Source organism: Telopea speciosissima, chromosome 4 (assembly GCF_018873765.1).
Source record: "Telopea speciosissima isolate NSW1024214 ecotype Mountain lineage chromosome 4, Tspe_v1, whole genome shotgun sequence".
Lineage (NCBI taxonomy): Eukaryota > Viridiplantae > Streptophyta > Magnoliopsida > Proteales > Proteaceae > Telopea > Telopea speciosissima.
Window position 1 is genome coordinate 12,247,855 of NC_057919.1, and position 20,932 is coordinate 12,268,786.

Sequence of the window (20,932 nt, forward strand, 5' to 3'; positions counted from 1 at the left end):
ATTATATTTTGGGGAAAGTTTTCATACCGGCTGTGTAAGCTATGTATGTGAGTAGGTCTCTCTCAAAGAATTGAAAACACGGCTTATACGATCGTGTATGAAAATTTTTTCCTTATCTTCATTAAAAAAGAAAAGAAAAAGACATTAGCTTAGAGGGTGTTTTTGTCATTGAACGAAGTACTTTTTGTCTGTGGTGCAATTCGACGTGGCAACTAGGTGTATTAAATGTACATTACCAAATCCGCAATCTCATGGAAAGGACAATATCGTAATATAGTAGCCAACAGTGGACCCATTCGTAATAGCACTAATCTTTCGCCTTCTTTATTTATTTGCATTACTATTAATAAACAATTATTTTGAGTAAAATTTAGAAATTTATGATCCACACATAATGCCGGTCGTTAGAAGGTAGCAACTGTTATGAATCGCAAAATCCAAATCGCAATATCCCGTTGTCTTCCATATATATATATATATATTTGTCGTCTGGAGATTGGAGACACAGTGACGGTCGTGATCAGTAAAGTTTCGAGCTGAATTACTTTTCCATGTTTCTTCTACTTCCGCTGTGACTAGTAAGATAGAAATGGCTATTCGACACGCAGTGATAGTAAACAACTCTTTGTTCTCAGTTTCCGACTTCTCCCATTTCGTTTGCTGTCGTGCACGTTTGGTTCGATTCTCCGAAGAATACTCGCAGTTCGAACTGAAACTTCAAAGATTTAGTTAGTTGTTCTTGTTCGGTCCTTGGCTCCTTGCACGTTACTGTCGTTTCCGCCTTCAGAGGAGCGGGGTGGTAAAACTAAACCTTCGGGTTTTGTTGTTGCTTGATTTGGTAATGCCTGTCTGGCTAGATACATTTCGCTTTGGACGGAAAGATCTGGCGCTGAAACGTTTTCCTTTTGTTTAAGGACTTGCAGAAGTGATAAATGGTGGTTTCTGCGGACTGCTTAAGTTTCTAGAGCGCAGGAACTTTAGTTTTATTGCTCGGGGTGCTGTAGTTCGATTGAGTTTGATCAAGAAACGGAAGGTTTTAGTAATGGCAGCTGTGCATGCTCTGCTAGGGGACTGAGGAAGCGGTACAAGTGAAAATTTTTGTTTAGATATGGGCTGTTAGGAAGGATAAGTGCTTTGGGAAGGTGGAAGGATTTGCTCATGAGGTACATTTAGAAATTTGGCTTCAGGAAATGAACTAGGGTTTATGATTCTTCATTTACTGTAATTTTAAGGAGGAAATTGAAAAAAGTTTCAGAGGGTGCCTGGATTAAGAAGCGGACAAAAGCAACCAAGGTTGGAAGAAAGGAGTTCTTTGGAGGAAGCTAATCTAACGAAGAGTGGAAGCTGATGCTGATCAGATATGCCTAGCATTAAAGCTCCTGCGTCGAAACAAACCACAACCCTATTGGTTAGTCTCTTCGCTCTGCAAATTGTCCCGGCTTAGTTCAATGGACCTTGCTATCTCTTTTTAATACTCCTCTTTCTTTCTTCTTGGTCCTCTCATTCGTGGCGACAGGTTGCTGTAAAATGTAGGCCGTTAAGTGAAAAAGAAAGGCAAAGAAACCGTGACATTCTTCGGGTGACCGATGATGGGGTACAGAGATAACCTCTCTCTCTCTCTCTCTCTCCCCCCCCCCCCCCCCCCACCAAAAAAAAGTGCTTAATTTTATGAATGTGACTGGTTGAAAGGGAAATTATAGCATTTATGATTAATGGAACTTGCAGGAGGTCATCGTGCTGGATCCTGACTTGTCAAAGAATTACTTGGATCGCGTACAGAACCGTACGAAAGAGAAGAGATATTGTTTTGATTATGCGTTTGGGCCTCAATGTACAAACATGGTATGCTGTTCGTGTCTTCAGCTCCAATATCTTTATCCACAGAGTCTTGTATTATGTGCAACTTAACTTTAAATTTTGCTTGAAAATTGGGGGTTCTTTATGTTTGGTCATGGAACTATCCGGTATATGCAGCACACTTTGTGTTGATGGTGTCATCGAAAGGATATTTCTAAGACTTTATTCATCCAGATGAATGAATTTTTGTTTGCATTTGTTGGACACAAAGCATATCACTATCTTACTCAATAATGCTGTTTTTTATGGGAGTAATTGCGTTTTCCAAACTTAATTCTATATCCATGTTGTGCGAAATCAGAAGCCATACTCTTTCCTATTGCAACCTAACTTCCCACCCCCTCCATCCCCTTTAACAAAAAGGGAAAGGTTTGGAAGTAGGAATTTTATTAATAAATTCCTTTTCACTACCCAAGATATTTAGATAACCTGACTTGACTAAATAAATACCCTTAATGTTGGCTTGGTGTCTTTTGTTTGCTCTATTGGAAGATGTGCTGTGTGGGCATCAGGCCCTATGAAACAAATTTTCACTGCCATAACCTTTAATATAGATGATGGAGGAGCAGATTGTAGGCAGGACAGTGCCCGCTATTACAATCTGTACAGGTCCTTATGATTGGGATATCTCTGATTTGTTTATTTTTCCAAGGAGAGTCATTTTCATGTCTGTAAGCACGCATAGGTGTGCATACAAGTGTTGGGTTTCTTAATGAGAGGTGTATTCTCTTTGTGAAATCATGCTATCATGCTCTAGCTGGGTTATATATGGAGGATTCCTATTAAGGTGGTGTAGAATTGAATGGCTTGAATAAAAAAATTATATAATTCTAAGTAAAATGTGTTTCTTTGTATTGTCACTGGCTATTAACAAGATCCTCCCGGGTCACTGTTGGCCATGTCATACACAGAAGGATGAGTACTAAGAAATTCTGCTCTGAGGAGAGTGTTGATCATCTGCTACTGCACTGCTTTTAAGAGGGTTATGGCCAGCTTCCCTTGCTCTGTTTGGTGTATGTTTCCCCAGAAAGCTTATGTTCCCCTTGGAAGGATAACACCTCCTGTATTCAGTCAGTCTGGTGGAAGAATCCTTTGGAGGCTGAAGGGTAAATGATGGTCTCAGTAGCTCCAGTAGTCATGGATGCAATGTAATCCGCTGGTTGATTCAGCTCTCGCCATACATGTTGATAATTTTTCCAAACCAGCCTATCACCCAGATGCAAGATTACACTTTTCAAATGCCACACCAACCATGGACTGGTCACTTTATTCTCCAAAATGTCAATAGCCAGCTTTAATTTTTTTAGCCATATTATGTGATACATAGTATGTACTGAAAAACCCCAACCATAAAATAAGTAAATGAATAAAATAAATAAGTAACAAAGGAATGAAAACCTTCTCAAAGGGCTAGTGATTGTCGGAGATATTAGTATTCAGTAGATAAGTTTATTTAGCTCTTCTCCTCATTTTGTATTCCTCAAAATACAGGCTGTGTATATTTTTTTTTTGGGGGGGGGGGGGTTGTTCATCATTATATGCCCATTTATTCGTCCTAGTCTTCTCATAAATTCATTTATTTGTCCTTTTCTTCTCATAAATCTTTCTATTTTTCCTATGAATTTTTTTAAAAAATAATCAATAAAAATACAACTCAATCCTGCCAGTGTTTTTGTATTGCTGGTCCCAAACCCTGGTGAAGGGGGACGGTTAGTCACGTTTCAAGGGAACAGAATTGGGGACTGGAGCAGTTTTGGTCGATCCAATTGGATCGGGATCGATTGGAAGCAGTTGAAACCTTAGAAATTGGAATTGGGAAGAAGCAAAGATGTCTCCAACTCTGTGGGTTTTTCGGAGTTTTTTATTTAATAAAGTTGGGGATTTTGCTACCCGAGGAAAGTTTCATCGCTTTTCTGTTATTTTACTGACTAAAGGAAACAATGGCTAGAAATAAAGATCAAACATGAAACCAGGTGATTCAAAAGAGGGTTGCAGAAATTGGTTAGAATCGGGATCGGGTGCCGCCAATTCCGATTCGAATCAGGTGATTCATTTGATCCGATTTCGATTCCGAATCCAATTCCTCAAACCATGGGGTTAGCACCTCAAGCCGATAGCTGGCATGGTAAAAGTACATTGCCAAATCTTTACGTTTTGGTGAAAGATCTGGGTATATTTCCACGGTTTTACAAAGTTCTCCACCTTTATACCTCTGAATTTAAAAGTTTATGCCATTTTGATGTGTTGATGTGTTTCCACTTATTTAAATACCGTCCTCTGTCTCCCTCTCTCTCAAGGGATGGGAGTGATGCATCTTGGCTAACTCTGATGTCTCTTTTATGTAGAGAGAAGGTCCATGAAATTATTCAGCCAATGTAAAACTATCTCGAATGTCATTATCTGAATGTAGTCCTCTCCTCCCCTCACCCCCCCCCCCCAAAAAAAAAAAAAAAAAAAAAAAAAAAGAAGAAGAAGAAAGCGAGAACCTCAATTTTGTGAAGATGCAATGATGCTTTGAAATTTTAATCTCTAGAAGTTCCCTCACTTTTTAGAAATAAATTTATCATGTTCTCTGAAAGGGTGGTTTTACTAACCAGTCTTGGCTTCTGTCTTTTATCCTTAAGCTGTACTTAAAACAAATAAAATGCAGAAGCATGCATTTGAGTATTGATTGTAGTAGGATATCTTTCAATATCGTTTAATTATTTGCTATACGAATGGTATTCTCTATGACATATGACATCTGATAGCTTCACCGAATATAGGATGTCTACAAGACAAGCATCTCTTCTACAATTTCTGGGGTCATTCAAGGTCTTAATGCAACTGTTTTTGCTTATGGTTCAACTGGAAGGTACTTCTCGATTATTGGGTTCTTATTCATCAATCTGAAGTGTACTCTCGTAAGGTTTAACTATTGCCATTGTCAGATCAGGCCATGTGATGTTATGAATCATAGGTTCTGTAATTGTTTAAGTGCTTGCTTTGTGTATTATGCTTTTTACAACTGGGATTTGCGTGCACTGCCATCAGTTTCTTATATCCACTAGAAGTTAAAGTGCTGATAGTTGGAACTAAACTATGTACCTGAACACAGGTTTCATGAAGCAGGGATTTAGGTCTAACATGGTTTGATTGCTCCAGGAATCATAGTTAACAGGACTATTACATCTCTTTCCATTAAATGATACTATAATGCTCCTCTCAACTCAACTAAGCCTTACCCAATTAAATGGGCTCGGCAGCTTGAATTCTGTTTCACCATGCAACTCTGTTTAAAGACCTGTCCTTTTCCTGTAATATTACTGTGATAGATTTTTTCGTGTTTGGGGCCAAGAACTGCTGGGGTCCCAATAACTTGACAATTGACATAAGTGGCATTAAGGGATCAGAACCTTACATGAATGGTTCCGCCTTAAAGATTAGAATACACAAAAGAATAGGCTTTAATGTATGCATTTATGGGAACTAAGTTGTAGCATATACTTTGGTATATGATAAGGTCAGGGCTTGTTCCTGGTTTACCTTACGCACATAATGGCAAGGAAAGTGTGTGAAAGACTCTAAGTTGCACTAGACTTGGGTATCCCAGTCACATTAAGAATCTCTCAGAAGAATCCTACTCGAAGTAGGACTCTACGACCAAGAGTATGAATCCTTTTCAAACAAAAACTCCTAGTCGAAATATAATTTTATTTGGGGAATCCTAGTCCTAATAGGATTGTGAAATTCATTTGAAGTAGGATTTAAAATGAGGAATCCTAATAAAATTAGAAATCCAATAGGCAATACTGCAATAGTGTTTCCCAATCTAAATTTGATTAGACTAACTCAATAAGGAAGTAAGAACTTGCTGAATTGTAGAATGATAGAAGTAAACAGATATTTGAAGAAAAATCGCATGTTCAGAATTACTATATGCTTAGGAGTAGCGAAGAATAAATTCCTGGTTTGCAGAATTGGGAGTTGAACAAAGAGATCGCTTTGAAAATTAGTTAAACTGCTGGAAACTGTGAAGTTGAAAGTTAGAAGCCTAGAACAGACTAACAGAAGAAGAAAATATGACTAGGAGTCCACCTAGCCTGTCAAGTGTTACAACCGCTTATCCTAAAAGCTTGAGCTGTTAACTAAGGGCAACAACAATGCATATCAACACCCCCGCACGTGCAGGCATGAACACAGACGGCCCTGCACATGACACACTCATCCAGAAACACCATCACGTGGCACCGAGGGGAGAGTGTGTTGGGATATCCCATTGCACTTCCTAAGGATCAAACACTTGATCTCCTTGCTGTGATACCATGTTACGGCCGCTTATCCCAAAAGCTCAAGCTGTTAAGTAAGGGCAACAACAATGTAACATGAAGAGAATCCACTTTTCGACTAAGGAATCCTAAAAGTAGAAAAAGAAGAAAATATGATTAGGAATCCAACTAACCTGTGAAGAAAATATCTTCCACTAAGGAATTCAACTTAGACACTGCTAGAAATCCATTCAAGCGCACCATGAATCCACACGGCAGAGAAAACCAAAGCTTCATTGCCAAAATAACTCAAACTCCTTTGCCTGAATGGCTGGTCACAACCATAGTTGTCAAGGCGTCGCCTAGGCGTCCAGGCGCCTTGGTCACCTAGTTGGTGTCGCCTTGATTTTGGACCCTCTCCAATGCCTTGGGTCGCCTAGAGGCCGTGACAACTATGTCACACACACACACACACACATAATTCCTACTGCCTCTAGGACACCAAATGGAATTCAATTAACACAATAACTCCCGAAACTATAAAAAGTAAAATTTATACGTCCGTTGGCCAGTTACAAAGAAAGCACTGTGGACCAAAGGCTCAACACATGTAATCTAACCTAAGGCTTATCTCCACTAAAATAAGCTTGTTTCTGTGATTTTCCTGCATCTTCCTAACCCAGTTTTAATAATTATTTGGTCAATGATAACCCACCCCATAAAGCATACAAGAACTTACTTCCTTTTACAAGGTAACCAGTGTGAGCCCAGGTGAGGCGTCAGATTATTTGCATTAATAACCTTAACCAAACATGTTATTATGCAGGATGCATTTGGCCAACTAGACCCTGCTGATATGCACTATAGAGAAATATATACTAGTGTGTGCCACCTGGATAAGATATATATAACAGATAAAGATGAATTGATGCAATACGTTCTCCTGGGAGAATTCAGATTGCCAAATGTAGGGTTAATAGACCCTACCAGACTACACACTTAATGTGGGAGAGATTTCTCCCTTTTGTCAAAGGACTGATTGATATAGGATTTAATATTAGGAAGCAAAACAATTGGACCTAAAAGGCACCAATTGGTAAGTGAGAAACTCAATATCAAGTTATCAATATACTGAGCTTAACAAGGATTGGTATAAAAATAGAGAAATCTGAAGAAAAAGGTTTTCTTGAGCTTGAACCAAGTAGAATTCAATAACTATATATATTTACAGATAAAAATTTGAGCCAACAAAGGAGTGAGCTAGAATCTGAAGAAAAAGTTAAATCTGTTTTAGAGAATACTGAACAGATCAATTTAATTGATATGTCCTGACCTGAAAGTGTCCCAATCTGATCAACTGTATAGACAAGTGACAGTAGCAACTAGAACACTGAACAGCAGCAATAAGGCTCAGTTTAACCTACTTTGTCACTTAGGGTGCATGATAAACTTCAATAACACAATTCATTGAAACATTGTTATATAGGCCTATTCAACATCCAGACCCATTTCCTTTGAAGATTCCAAATCTAAATAAGCTCTTAGATCTGGACTTTGGACTAGGTAACTGACTTACTCTCAACAATCAAAATTAAAAGAAATGAAAAGAACTAACACGAACAAGGCGTGGACTGTCAAACACTCAAACTCCATTATTGGGCTTTGTAAATCAGAAACTTGACCATTATGACTTTGATACATGATAATTAAAATCCCAAAGCCTAAAACAAAATATAACCCATATGAGTTCTGTTGATCAATCCTTCTTTCACTTGTATGCTGGCCCAAGGACTGTCATAATTAAAGACTTCCTTGAAGGAGAAACATGAAATCCAATGTGAACTTTAAGTTTTTTTATTGACTTTTTTATTTGCATCACATTAATGGTCCAAACCCTAATCAATAAGGATGGGCTCCAATTGGATTGGAGATCGACTTTTTGATATTTTACTTTATGATTTGCACCTACTGTGTATACTATGCCATGGTTAGGCTGGCCAGGGCGAGGTTGGACATTTGACCTTATCTCTTCCTGTGATGCCCTGCAATCCTTTTCCCCTTTGCGTCTCCCTGGTGTATAGCACCTTCTTGTTTACCTGATGAGGCCATCATGACATGGTCAGACTTGTCAGGGTGAGGCTCAAATTCTCCTTGGTCAAATCTTGTATTTCATTTTTTGACTCAGCACTTTTGTATGCTCATTTCATCGGTGATCCATCTGTTCAGTAATGATGAGGACCCTCCTAAAGTGGTTGGGCTCTGCCTCAGGATTGTATCGTCATGTGCTTTCCAATGAAGGGGATAAAATCTTTCATGCTTTTTCTGCTGAATCCCTAATACATGCTCCAGCCATGGATTCTCCCAGTATATTCACTCTGTCGGCACGGATGTTGGCACTCTGACTAAACAATCAATCAATACCATTCGAGTTTGTCTACTGTCTGACGTCCTGACTGTAGCTTTGAACCCAGATTTAGTTCTGGGTTGCTTGGAGGAAGGGTAGGTGCCTCTGATTCCAAGGCTCCAAGCTGTTGACCCAGAATTCATTTTCCACGTTAAGTTCCTTAGAGAAGAAATAGAAAAAGTAGTCACCTGATACACCAAGCTGTTGACCCCCCATCCTTGTTTACTGATGAAAGACTTGGACTGCAACACACAGGATATTTTCCAGAAGATGGGCCTCTTTTGCTGACTTTGGCTGCTAGATGCTTGCCAGTCTGGCTTGTTATGACATCTCTCCTCAACAACTTAATAAGGGAATAACTGCCAAATCCTCAATCAGAAAAATCGGTGATTAAGCATAATTAGAAGGGTGTACCCAGTGCACAAGGCTCCCGCCATTGCGGAGTCTGAGGACGGTCATAATGTACGCAACCTTACCCCTGCTTCGCTGAGAGGCTGTTTCCAAAGACTCGATGATTAAGCATCATTGTAATTAATAAATTATTAACTCATGCTCGTGAATCAATGCTGGAATGAACAGAATATTGAAGGGAAATGATTTCTGGTTAAAAAACTTCTGCTGACCTTTTCTTGTTCATTTACTTCTATTTTCTCTTTAGCTTCTTTTCTTGTCTTCTTGACTCAGGTGGCTGATGTTATATGATTAAATTCTGCTGTACCATTTGCTTGATCGTTGTATGCATCAGAACTACTCTGCATTTAGGTTTATTGCAGATATTAACTGTTAAATTTAGTTGAGATCATGATTTAAGTCACCTATTTCTTTTTATGATTTTGAAAAGAATATATCTTCTACTCTCTTTTTGGGAGAATGGTGAGAATTTACCCTTCTTTCTAAATTTTACCAGTGGTAAGACATATACAATGGTTGGGACCCAAGATGACCCTGGACTTATGGTTCTCAGCTTGCACACTATTTTTGATCTTATCAAGAAGGACCGCAGCTCCAAAGACTTTGAAGTTTCTTGTTCCTACCTTGAAGTTTACAATGAAGTAGGGTGTGCATTTTGATTCTAGTAGACTATTTCTTTCCCGCTGTTTTTGCTTTATTTACGATATTCTAACTTTTAATTTCTCTGAGTCAAGGTTATCTATGATTTGCTTCAAAAATCATCCGGGCATTTGGAGCTTAGAGAGGATCCTGAGCAAGGAATAATTGTTGCTGGGCTTAGATGCATTAAGGTTCGCCATTGCAAATGAAATTTTGGAAAGTAGGACATGTATCTCATTTATTTTTCTAGAATGCTATTTGACTTGATAAGAGCACAAAATATTTTGTATTGACTTTTTATTTTTTATAATAGCTAAAAGTTTAGTATCATGATCTTGATTAAATGACAGTTCTGCTGTTTCTTGCACATCTTATATTTTTATGAACAATTATCTGTATATGCAATTATTCATGCGTAAGCATTCTGAACGAATTTGATTTCTCAAAATTTTCCACCACAATTGAACGAAGAAGGGAACCAGAAGAAGAAGAAGAAATCTTTATCCCCTACAGTTGATGACACTTTAAAACATAAATAGCAAATGTTGTTCATGGAGTCCAGACCCACCACTGAAGAAGTATGGAGCACCCACTTCCCAAGAAAACTCGTACAAAAAAAACTGCTTCAAATGGAACTTTTACCTTTTGAAATTAGTTTTAGCAATCGGACATTCGGACCTGGGAGTTTTAAGTAGTTTTTGGTGGGAAAAATGATGTAAAAGTGTGCATCCTACAATTTGATGTTTGCTAGAAATGGACTTGTGTTAATTGCCATTTATAGACGTGTGTTGAGAAGTTGAACTCCAATATTACCTAACTCTTTTCTTTCGATTTTTTTGTTTGTCTGCACTTAACTCAATCTGTGTTCCCCTTTGTTGATTGATCAACCGGGGCCTGCAATCATTTCACTTCTATTTCTTGACGGTTCCCTCCTAATTTCAGGTCCGGTCGGCTGATAAGATTCTTGAACTCTTAAATTTGGGAAATAGTAGACGAAAAACAGAAAGTACAGAGGCAAATGCAACATCTTCTCGGTAAGTGGGCATTTACCATGATTTTTTGCCTGTGAGTCTCAGATGCTTTGTCTTCACTAGACTTCAGTGTATGACCTTTTGGCCATGAAAGTTTCTGTATTAAGCTTATGTAGAAAAGAGTTGGTATTCTGAGCAGCATTTTACTTTTTTTTTGAGGGAGGGGGGGACAGTTAAGAGAATAAGTGAATTTAATTGAGGGGACAATAGAGAAATCCCCAATGAACGAAAAAATGGTAATGGACCTTATATACTATACTCTCAAGTCCTTCAACTCTTTTCAATCAGTCACCCAAAAAATCTTGACTCTCCAAGTCCTTCTCAGTTGTGATTGACGGTGAAAGAAGTTTGGTGTACCAACAAGGCAATCCCAGGCTTTCTTACGCTCCAACTCAAACAGCATGGCCATGGCCTCTTGTCTCTCTATTTTTGAAGATCACTGACCTCTGCTTAGGGACTTTGTTTTTTTGTATGACAAAGGACATATCTATCTCAGCTCTAGTTACTAGTTTAGCTAACTTTGCCTCAATGAAAAGGCACTCTTTTGTCCTACAAGGAAACGATGTAGACATTTCATCGTAATTAACTATTTTTTCTCTTCATAAAAAAAAAAGTCACCCAAAAATCAGAAGATCCTTCACCTTTGCACCATTTTATAAGCTGGCTTTACTGTGAATGCTTTTTGTCTTTGTAAATTTAAATTATTTCTTTTTTCCATGTTTTTATTTTGCAAATTGTACTGCCTAGTAGACAAAATCTTTGCCTGTTGGGATTTTTCTTAGCTTGTTTTGCTGTTTAGAAAATATTGCGTTGTTCTTTGTGACTTGGTCTTGGGTTTAGAAAATTTCAACGTAACCTTTATTAATATTCACCCACACATGTACTCAAAACATAACCTATCAATGACTAAACTACCCTTACACCTGCATTAAAAATTACTAGACCATTACCAGACCTTATATTTAGTTCCTTAACATAAGCTTCTTGTATTAGAGTGTCAGAAAATTTTTTAATCATGATTTTCAGGTAGTTATATAAATCTGATGATCATTGTTACTATTGTTGTGTTCTCGTTACTGTTGTTGTTGTCATGATGATATTTATACAGGTGGCCTTTTTGAAAGCATCTAATTCACAATCTTTCACTGGCTTGGTTAAACAGCTCACATGCTGTTTTGGAGATTACTGTCAAAAGAAAACAGAGAAACCAGTATCGGAATCAATTTATCCATGGAAAACTTGCACTAGTTGATCTTGCTGGCAGGTGGCTACACACTTAAAGCACTTCTATTGTTTTCACATAGCAGTTCAATCCTGTGCCAAATCAGGGTACATAAAATGATACCTTAAATAATCATATGCAGTGAACGGGCTTCTGAAACAAACAATGGAGGCCAACAGCTGCGAGATGGCGCCAACATTAACCGTTCACTTCTTGCTTTAGCAAACTGCATTAATGCTCTAGGGAAACAACAGAAGGAGGGTCTAGCATATGTCCCATACCGCAATAGGTATCTGGATAGTGGCTATTGTACCTTAGTCCCTTTTCTGCAAAGATAGCTTATCTTTAGATTTTTGCAGCAAATTGACACGGATCCTTAAAGATGGCCTGAGTGGTAATTCTCGAACGGTCATGATTGCAACAATATCACCTGCAGATAATCAGTATCACCACACTGTTAATACCCTGAAATATGCAGATCGAGCAAAAGAAATCAAGACACATATCCAGGTTAGTTTCATTTCTTTAGATCATGTACGATGTATTTGGTTGCATCATTATGACTGAATATTAGCTCCCGCATTGTGAGAAGAGTACACATTGCATGACTGCACCAGCAGCATCACACAAAAATAGGAATGGGCCACTTTAATGTAACTGGGATTCCTAGCCTTGCTTACTCCCAAGGGATAATAGTTGGAGTCTGCATAATGGGCCACTTTAATGGGCCTATAATGTGGGACATTATGGGTAGAGATTAGGCTTACGAAATTAGTGAAGTATGTCTTTATTATTATTATTTTTTGTTTTAATTGTTATTAAGTGTTTTAGTTAGGCTGGATTAGGATTCTCTAAGTCCAGTCCTGTTTTGAGTCAGTTTAGGTTACCTTATTAGATAAGGATTGGGTTAGGCCTTTCCGTTTTAGTGTAGGAGTCGGTTTTTGAGTCTTCTATATAAGTATGTCAGGGGTACACGAATTTTGATTAATAAAAAGCTATTGCTGCTCTTGTCTTCCTTGCATGAAGAATTCCCCTGTGTTCGGTCAAGGTTCCCTGTGTTTGATCAAGGCTGGTTGGTGTTTGATCCATCCATACCACCTTGCGGTATGAAGCCTGGGTGTTTCTCTATATCTTTACTATTGTTCCATCTTTTCCCCTTACATTAATAAGTATCATTGTAGTCATTGCTGAAATTCATGCTCTAATTGAGATTCATTAGGAAGTTTTTTTTGGCATGAATTTCAATTGAGAGAATCTGACCATCAGATCACTTTCTTCATCATAGACAAGGTACTCAATTAGAATTTCAGGCAAATCAGACCTGGATCTGTTTTTATTTCTGATTTCCAATTATGCCCTTATAACTTAATTACTGTTCTGTGCATCTGAATATTGAGCCAATTTGCTGGAGCTGACAATCTGTTCTTTCTGATTTTTATGCTCACTGTTCAAAATCAATTGTTCATATCATTCCTATACTCTGATTTCTATTTTGGATAGTGAATTTACTTATTTTCCCTTATCCAAGTACTTGTAGGACTGGTTCATAATTTCAGATTCAACCCTTGGATTGACCTGGGATTTTCAGTACTTATTCTATCCCTTATTTGCTGCATTCGATTGGAGTTTGGTGGTCATCTGACCACTTGATTTGCTTCTATTACATATTCTCCTAGTCTGGATTTTTATTCTCTGAGAAAAGATCCTATCTTGGTACTGTTTTGATTATTCAATTACAGATCTACATTAAGAGTTCTCAAACTAAAATATATATTATTTTCCTCTGCGTGATTAGATACCATCTAGGGCCGTCATTTTCTTGTGGGGTAGTCCTGTTGGATGGTTCTCTTGCTACAGAGTATGAAATTTAATTTGCATTGCGTTCTTGTATAAAACACTAAACACACATTTGGAAGGAGGAATCATCCATTGCACTTGTATGCTATGTTACTTGGATGTGGCGAAGAATACAACTTGGGTGCGGCAAATTTCCAATTCCTGCATTTCTCATTGGTTTTAAGTATTGGACATGGGTACGACACATAGTTTGAGTTGCTGCTTAAGATAACTTTATGAATCCTAATTAGGAAATATAACTCTTTTTTGTTATCAACTTAAGGCTTGAAAGAAATTAAAAAGCATTTAATAATGCAAAGATATTTGCTAGGGCTTAGCCATAATGGCTACCAGTGTAATTCTTGACAATATATTTGTGTACAACAATATGCTCTACTTCAAGGACAATGATCCTATGGTTTTCTGGCCAATTCGTCGGATTAACTGCATAGATTTTATCTGAATCTTTGTGATGATTGTACTAGGACTTGTCAAACCTAATATGACTCTCTGTTCCATTCTAGTCCATTTTTCCTTCTTTTTTATTTTTTTGAGACACTGATCTTAATTACAATGGTGGTTACAAAGGTCACTTTTGTTGAGAATGTCAAATAAACGTTTAATTTCACTTTTTCAGAGAAATGTTGGCACAGTTGATACTCATGTTGCGGATTACCAACGAATGATTGATGGTCTTCAGGTATGCCTATTGACTGGGTTCTCTAATCTCTTTGTTTATTTTGAGAATCCCTTCTGTTTTATATTTTTATATGAAAATTTTATTTTGCAGATTGAAGTTTGCCAGCTGAGGAAAGAACTGGCAGAAAAGGACTCTCAACTGAGTGTGAAACCTACTGAAAAAGCCGTTGATGATGAACTGTCTTGGTTAAATATTTTGAGCCATGAAACCAGTGAAAATGTCCAGGAACGAATAAACTTACAAAAAGCTTTGTTTGAGCTTGAGGAAACTAACCTCCGTAACCGCATAGAGCTCCAACATCTAGATGATGCTATTGCAAAAGAACAGGTTTGTGTGCCAATTCTCTGTCAATCCTGTTAATTTGTTCATTATCCTTGCACTCAACCTTGTCTGGTTTGGGTATTCCACGAGGTTATTATAGCAACAGTGTAAATATTGTCATGGAGCAATTAAGACTTCTTGTCTGCTGCATGATCCACAATGTTTATAGTTGACTCAACAAGTCAACTGAGCCTTATCCCAACTAAAAAGGGTTGGCTACAAGGATCTTATTTCGCCATTCAACTCTATCCAATGCCATACTTCTTAACCCCGATCCATGCATGTCTTTCCTCACCGCTTCCGGCCATCAAGATCTCTTTTCAAAAAGAAAGATATCAAATATCTGGAGTTTCTTTTTGTATCCTATACGGATGATCCGATCTGCAAGGACCATCTAGGCAAGCTCTAGCGGGAGGAACAAGGGCGTGGTGCGGATGGGGTGGAACCAAGAAGCATTCGAGAAAGCAAAATACAGTGCAGGAATATAAAACTGGGACAAGAGTTCCTCCGACCTTTCTTTCAAGTAGACTAGGCCAGACCTGGTGCTTAAGTCAGAGTCCTGGCGAACCATATATGAGGTAGAACTGGTGGACTTTAACCAAAAAAAAAAGGAGCAGGTTTATATCTGTATTGCACAGCTGTCCATCTGAACTCAAGTCCTGTGGGACACTTTGAGGGCTGATACTCTTTTCTAATGCGGAGGCGGTAGCTCCTTTTCCAAGAGGACTCAAAAGCTAATGCTTAGGAATCCAAGTTTCTCTTTTGTTTCCTGCTCAAGGTTTTTCTCTAATCAATCTCAAGGACTCATTTTGTTTCTTTTTCCCTTTTTTCCAATAACTCCTGCCTCTGCTGGCGATGTGGTCAAATCATGTAGAGGATATGAGGCGACTGAAAAATTATTATGACTTAAAAAAAATCCAAGGATAGAGCCAGCTTCCTGAGTTTATTGATGAACTGCCTCCATCTTTATTGTAGGCCATTGAAAAGGATGGAGAAGTTGTGCTGGCTTTAAGTGAAAGGCGGCAACTTATACTCAACAACATCCGTGACAATAATGAGATTGGTTCCGATTACCAAAAGGTGATGCCCCTTTTCTCTCTGATTCATATGGTTCAAAATTTCGGTTTCTGGTCATTAACCTGGTCAATTTTTTGTTCCTGTAGGAAATTGAAGAAAATGAGAAGCGTAGGTGCCAACTTCAAGATAATATAGAAGAAGCCATTCGTAACAATAGTAACAAAACTTACTTGCGTATTCTCAGCCAATATCGACTCCTGGTAAGTAAGAATTGTGGAACAACCTGGTATCTCAAATATTGATTCTTGTAGCTAATGGTGGATGAGCGAACAAAACTAAGGTTAGCCTGTTGACTGAGATGGGTTGTAGGTAAAAGATATTAGTAATGTTTTAAAACTGATGTGCCTAAAGTAAGTAGGTAGTGTGGGAAATACTTAACTTTGTAGTGGGGTCCAAATGCCTTGACCAAAAGGATGCAAACTGTATGTGGTTGAGCATGGCATTCACTCAAGTGAAGGAGTCATTTCCTGTTAGAAGAATACTGTCTAGTAGTTCTTTCTAAAAGAAACTGAGAGTCTTGTTTCATGCTACTCATGCAAAGACTCCAGTGAACCCCACTTTTTAGTGGGGTCCAAATGCCTTGACCAGAAGGATGCAAACTGTATGTGGTTGAGCATGGCATTCACTCAAGTGAAGGAGTCATTTCCTGATAGAAGAATACTGTCTAGTAGTTCTTTCTAAAAGAAACTCAGAGAGTCTTGTTTCATTCTACTCATGCAAAGACTCCAGTGAACCATGAGTTGACGTTGGGATGTTTCTACCATACCATAAATGTAGGGAATGGCTAATATGGAGCTCCAGTTTGAAATGGCAATGCGGGATCAAGTCATTTACAACCAACGGGAAGCGCAGAGGAACCTGTGGAATTTGATCATGGGGTTAGGACTTGATCAGAAACAGATAATGGAGCTTGCTTCCAAGCAGGGAATTACAATTGAGGACTGGACAACACCGCTACATTTTGAAACATCTAGCACGAAGCAGTCACTTGCCTCAGCTTATGGCAGATCTCCACCTTTCAAGTTTTGTCCTGACATCCGGCAGTCCTATTCTTCAAGGGCTTGCATCTTCCAACATCGCCAAGACTTCAGTTGTAGGTCATGTTTCAAGCAGTGGGACTTGGCTCATACTGTACGTAGAGAAGAGCACCATAGCTCCTACTACATGCTTACTCATGATCACTCCCAATCAGCATATTTGACGATGGACAATAGTAGTGAACATTGGGTGAGTGGCAGATCAGGTCCATGTTCCTGCAGTCCTGAGAAAACTCTTACACGTCGAGTGGAGGCTGCATCTCAACATCATCTTTTCTAGGGATTTTTGGCCAAGAGCCGGAGGTAGGCCCACTGACTTGGTAATTTGTTTACATGAGAGAGTGATAATAAACACTTTAAAGAGTTGTCATAGAGTCGGGTTAAAACAGTTGGATTGTAGCCTTTTTTTTTTTCCCCCCCAATCTTGCTGATCGAGGCACCGTGGCCAGGCTTAAGGCCCCGTAGGAAGGCATCTGATTCAAATATCTTTTGTCTGATACACGGGGCTCTATTCCTGTCTGTAGAATAAAAAGTATCAGTCCTCAAAACATGAATGACCCAAACGGATGACTTTAGCTAAGAATCATGAGACAATATGACAAGGGAGAGGACTAAACAATCTGGGTCTAAACATGAATGACCCAATCGGATGACTTTAGCTAAGAATCATGAGACAATATGACAAGGGAGAGGACTAAACTATCTGGGTCTTATTAGGTTACAAATTAATGGTGAAGCTGGATTGAATTGCCTATATGGCTGGTTGAACTGCACAAACTACTTGACCATCTGGTTAAACCTTTTGGCCTCAAGGGTTTTAATAAATTTGCTGCTCCGAGCCAGATTGGACCAACCTGCCATCTCAATAGGACTCGCTGGGTGGAGCAGTCAGCATGGGCCTGGGTCTAGTTTCTTTAATTGGCCTGGCCTGGCCTGGTGGAATACTAGGCCTGGGCTTGGCATTAGCAAACTGTACCCAGCCCAGAATGTGATATATTATAAGGGAGAAAGAACGGTAACTGGTGTTGTGTGTGGGCGTGTACCTGCACCCAGACACAGCCCAGGGTGAAAAGACCGTTGCACCCCTGGAACTTACCATCTGTCCAGGGGATGACGTGGTCTTTTCAGGCCGGGCTGTGTCTGGGCATAGGTACACACCCACACAGCACTGGTTAGCGTTCCTTTTCCTATCCATCCAAGGGCGTGACATCTCTGTAAACTAAGCTGGGTAGCATCTTTGCTTGGCATAAAACCTAATATATAATTGTAGGGAGAAAGAACACTAACCAGTGCTGTGTGTGGGCATGTACCTGCACCCAGACACAGCCCGGCGCAAGAGGGTGTGGCTGTCTGGGCGCAGGTACACGCCCACACACAGCACTGGTTATTAGCGTTCGTTTTCCCATAATTGTAATATGTAAGTGTACTATTTCCCAAGTTATAGGCCCATCATGTGCCCACTGCCCAGGATCCAGCCCTGCCGCTCCCTGCCTGAATATCTGTCTGGAGTTTGGACCAGGCCTCGCCTTTCATATTGCTGTTATACTCTGTTAGTCCTGGTCAACCCACCGTAGCCTAGCAGATTGCCGACCTTGCACTTCACTGGTTAGGGATTTTAAATAGGTTTCAATTTTTTTTTTTGGGATAGGTAATAGGTTTCAATTATTGATATATGATTCCTGGAAAGGAAATGAAAGAAGACAAGTTGGACTTATTTGATTGAGCTATTATGACCCATATTATTTTTTAGCTAACTCATTTCCTTGGTACAGCTTAGGGTAAATGACTCTGACACTGAATCAAGCAACATTCTCTTTACCAGGAGGAAGAGGAGTCTGCCATCCTAGTATAATCCAATTGGATGCCCTGTATAGCTCTCTTTCTAAATTAGTTTTCAACTTTTTATTCCTCTCGTTGCTTATCAATTTAGTAACCTTATGGGCTTTTGCACATTCTAATATGAATTTACATTTTATGCATGGAATACAAATTGAAAGCAGCTGTACAAAATCGCCAGTTTGATTTAGCAACAGTCATGTGCAAAGAAATTGCCGTGCAACCTATGATACCATGCCTTCAAAGTCACCCAGATCATTTTCTGTTGCAACCATCCTTGATCCTACATGACAGCAGGGAGAAGAGCTTTTAGTTCCCGTTTTACCAAATCCAAGTCACTAGAGTTTGTACAGTTTTTCATTTCTGTGAACTTTATTGATGTTTTTTCAAATTGTTTCTTTTATGCTCATATATGACTAGGGGAAATGCATCCTCATGGTAAATGTGGTTGGTAGGAAAGGGAAAAACTAAGGCTCCGTTCGGTTGCAAAGGAAATTAAAGGTTAAGAAAGTCAATTTTTAATCCTAAAACTTTGGTCATCATTGTCTAACATGATTGTATAAACTATTTAAACTTTTTATTATATTTAAGAATGATGTATTTTTTTATATAATTTTTACTTTATTTTTTGAATCCAAGGGATTTAGATGCAAAGTGAAGTGAATTTTTATAGCAAAATTTAGAATGGTTTCGAGTTAGTAATACAATCATTTGGTGTAATGGCTTCAAAATTTTCCTTTTTAAGTTTGAAAATTTCATTCCCCTTCCCTTCCCTTCCCTTCTCTCTAATTTCCCTTGCAACCAAAGGGAGTTTAAATCTTACAATGCCTAATAACGTTAAACTCTCTTTGATCTGCCAGATAGAGGGCGATGGGTAGATGCACACAATTGAGGATCCAACCCCCAAATCATTGATAAATTTTCACCTCAACATGAGTGGAGGAAATGACTCAAAATAACAAAAATATCGTTTTGTATTTTGTATAGAGAAAAAGAACACTGCTTGACAGCTCACATGTCGTTTTATATTTCATAACGGCATGGAGGTTATCTCGAGCTTAGTGTTAGTACACAGGAAGTTGAATTTATTAAGGGGAATGAAGGTTGCTAGGGGCGTCTCAGAGACTTCTCACCTCTTGTTTGTTGATGATACATTTATCTTTTGTAATGCCAACGCATGAAGCAATCAAAGCCATTTTAGATTTATTTATTGATCTCTTTGGTCATTTTGCAAAAGAATGATGTATTTTACTATTTATAATAAAAATCTGTTTGACAAAGTAAGGAGGATAAGCCCTATATTTAGGGACCAGCTTATTCTATTCACGCACAAAATCTCTAGGATTTCGTACGATTCTATGTGGAGTCTTGGTCCAATTGTCCTCATCTCGCAATGTTTTAAATTCAATCTGTATTATCTTCTATACCCTCTTACCTTATGCCATGTTTTGCTTTTGCTAACACATCCATAATTGATCCTAGAGTGTGAAATAAAAAGGGTTCGTGGACTTGGAGTAATTTGGTTAATTTTGGTTAATGTCATATTGAGTATGAAACCTCTATCCTATAGTAAAATTGAAAATGGGCGAAGTACTAATATTTGGATAGAGCCTTGGATTCCATCCATTGCAGGTTACTATGTTCCTAAAAGGCCTTATAACTTTAACAACATATCTATTACAATAGTTAGGGATTTAATATTGCATAATTCATGGAATTTGAGCTTCATTCATGCTTGTCTACCTAGGGTGGTTATCCTTGGTATTCTAAAAGTCAATTTCTCAAAATTTTTGAAGTTGAAGATAGATGGTTTGGTCCTAGGTCAAGAATTGGGTTGTTATGAACAAGAATTGCTGCAAAACACTTCTAATGGGGTTTTGATCAATCATCTTATTGTTAGAAGAATTTCAGATTTGGTGGAGGGGACAACAGTTTAGCCCTAAAAGCCATGCATCATTTCGACCCAAATCACAAGTATGAGATTGTCCACTTTGGCCCATGGGCCTCACGGTTTTAAAAGGCCTCATACGAAGGTGGGATGCTTTGAGGTTATCAATTGTCCAAGAACTTTTACCCCTAGGCGATATGGGACTATCGGTTTTGCACTCCTTCAATAATCTCCCAAACCTCCTGGTAATGTTCTTTCTTGGTGTGGACCCCTTCAATGATCTCCTAGACTAGTCGGAACTATGTTGTCTCCTGGGTATCACAATTTTAACCCCTCCTGTCTTTTGGACCAAATGTTACCCACTTTTGACTATCCTATGCTTACTACTACAACTTTCTTTAACCCCTACAGTGATGAAGCTGGCTG

The 20,932-nt window shown here is 38.6% G+C and overlaps 1 protein-coding gene across 3 annotated transcripts; it reads left to right on the top strand.

Annotated features, from left to right (window-relative positions):
* Nucleotides 1-816: 816 nt before the first annotated feature.
* LOC122658234 (kinesin-like protein KIN-8B) lies at nt 817-19,061 on the top strand. 3 transcript variants are annotated; one of them, XR_006332425.1, is made up of 17 exons: nt 817-1,408; nt 1,517-1,594; nt 1,726-1,842; nt 4,623-4,711; nt 9,416-9,560; nt 9,654-9,749; nt 10,501-10,592; nt 11,752-11,853; nt 11,954-12,100; nt 12,171-12,321; nt 14,285-14,347; nt 14,438-14,674; nt 15,644-15,748; nt 15,832-15,945; nt 16,523-17,085; nt 18,555-18,650; nt 18,777-19,061. XR_006332425.1 is itself a non-coding variant. In XM_043853149.1 (16 exons), exons 1-15 carry the CDS (start codon nt 1,361-1,363, stop codon nt 17,060-17,062), a joined length of 2,124 nt encoding a protein of 707 aa, XP_043709084.1. In that variant the 5' UTR covers nt 817-1,360; the 3' UTR covers nt 17,063-17,085; nt 18,777-19,061. The 3 variants fall into 3 exon arrangements, 2 of the variants coding, with proteins under 2 accessions (XP_043709084.1, XP_043709085.1); XM_043853149.1 differs by lacking the exon at nt 18,555-18,650; XM_043853150.1 differs by lacking the exon at nt 18,777-19,061 and having other exon boundaries at nt 18,560-18,656.
* Nucleotides 19,062-20,932: the final 1,871 nt, after the last annotated feature.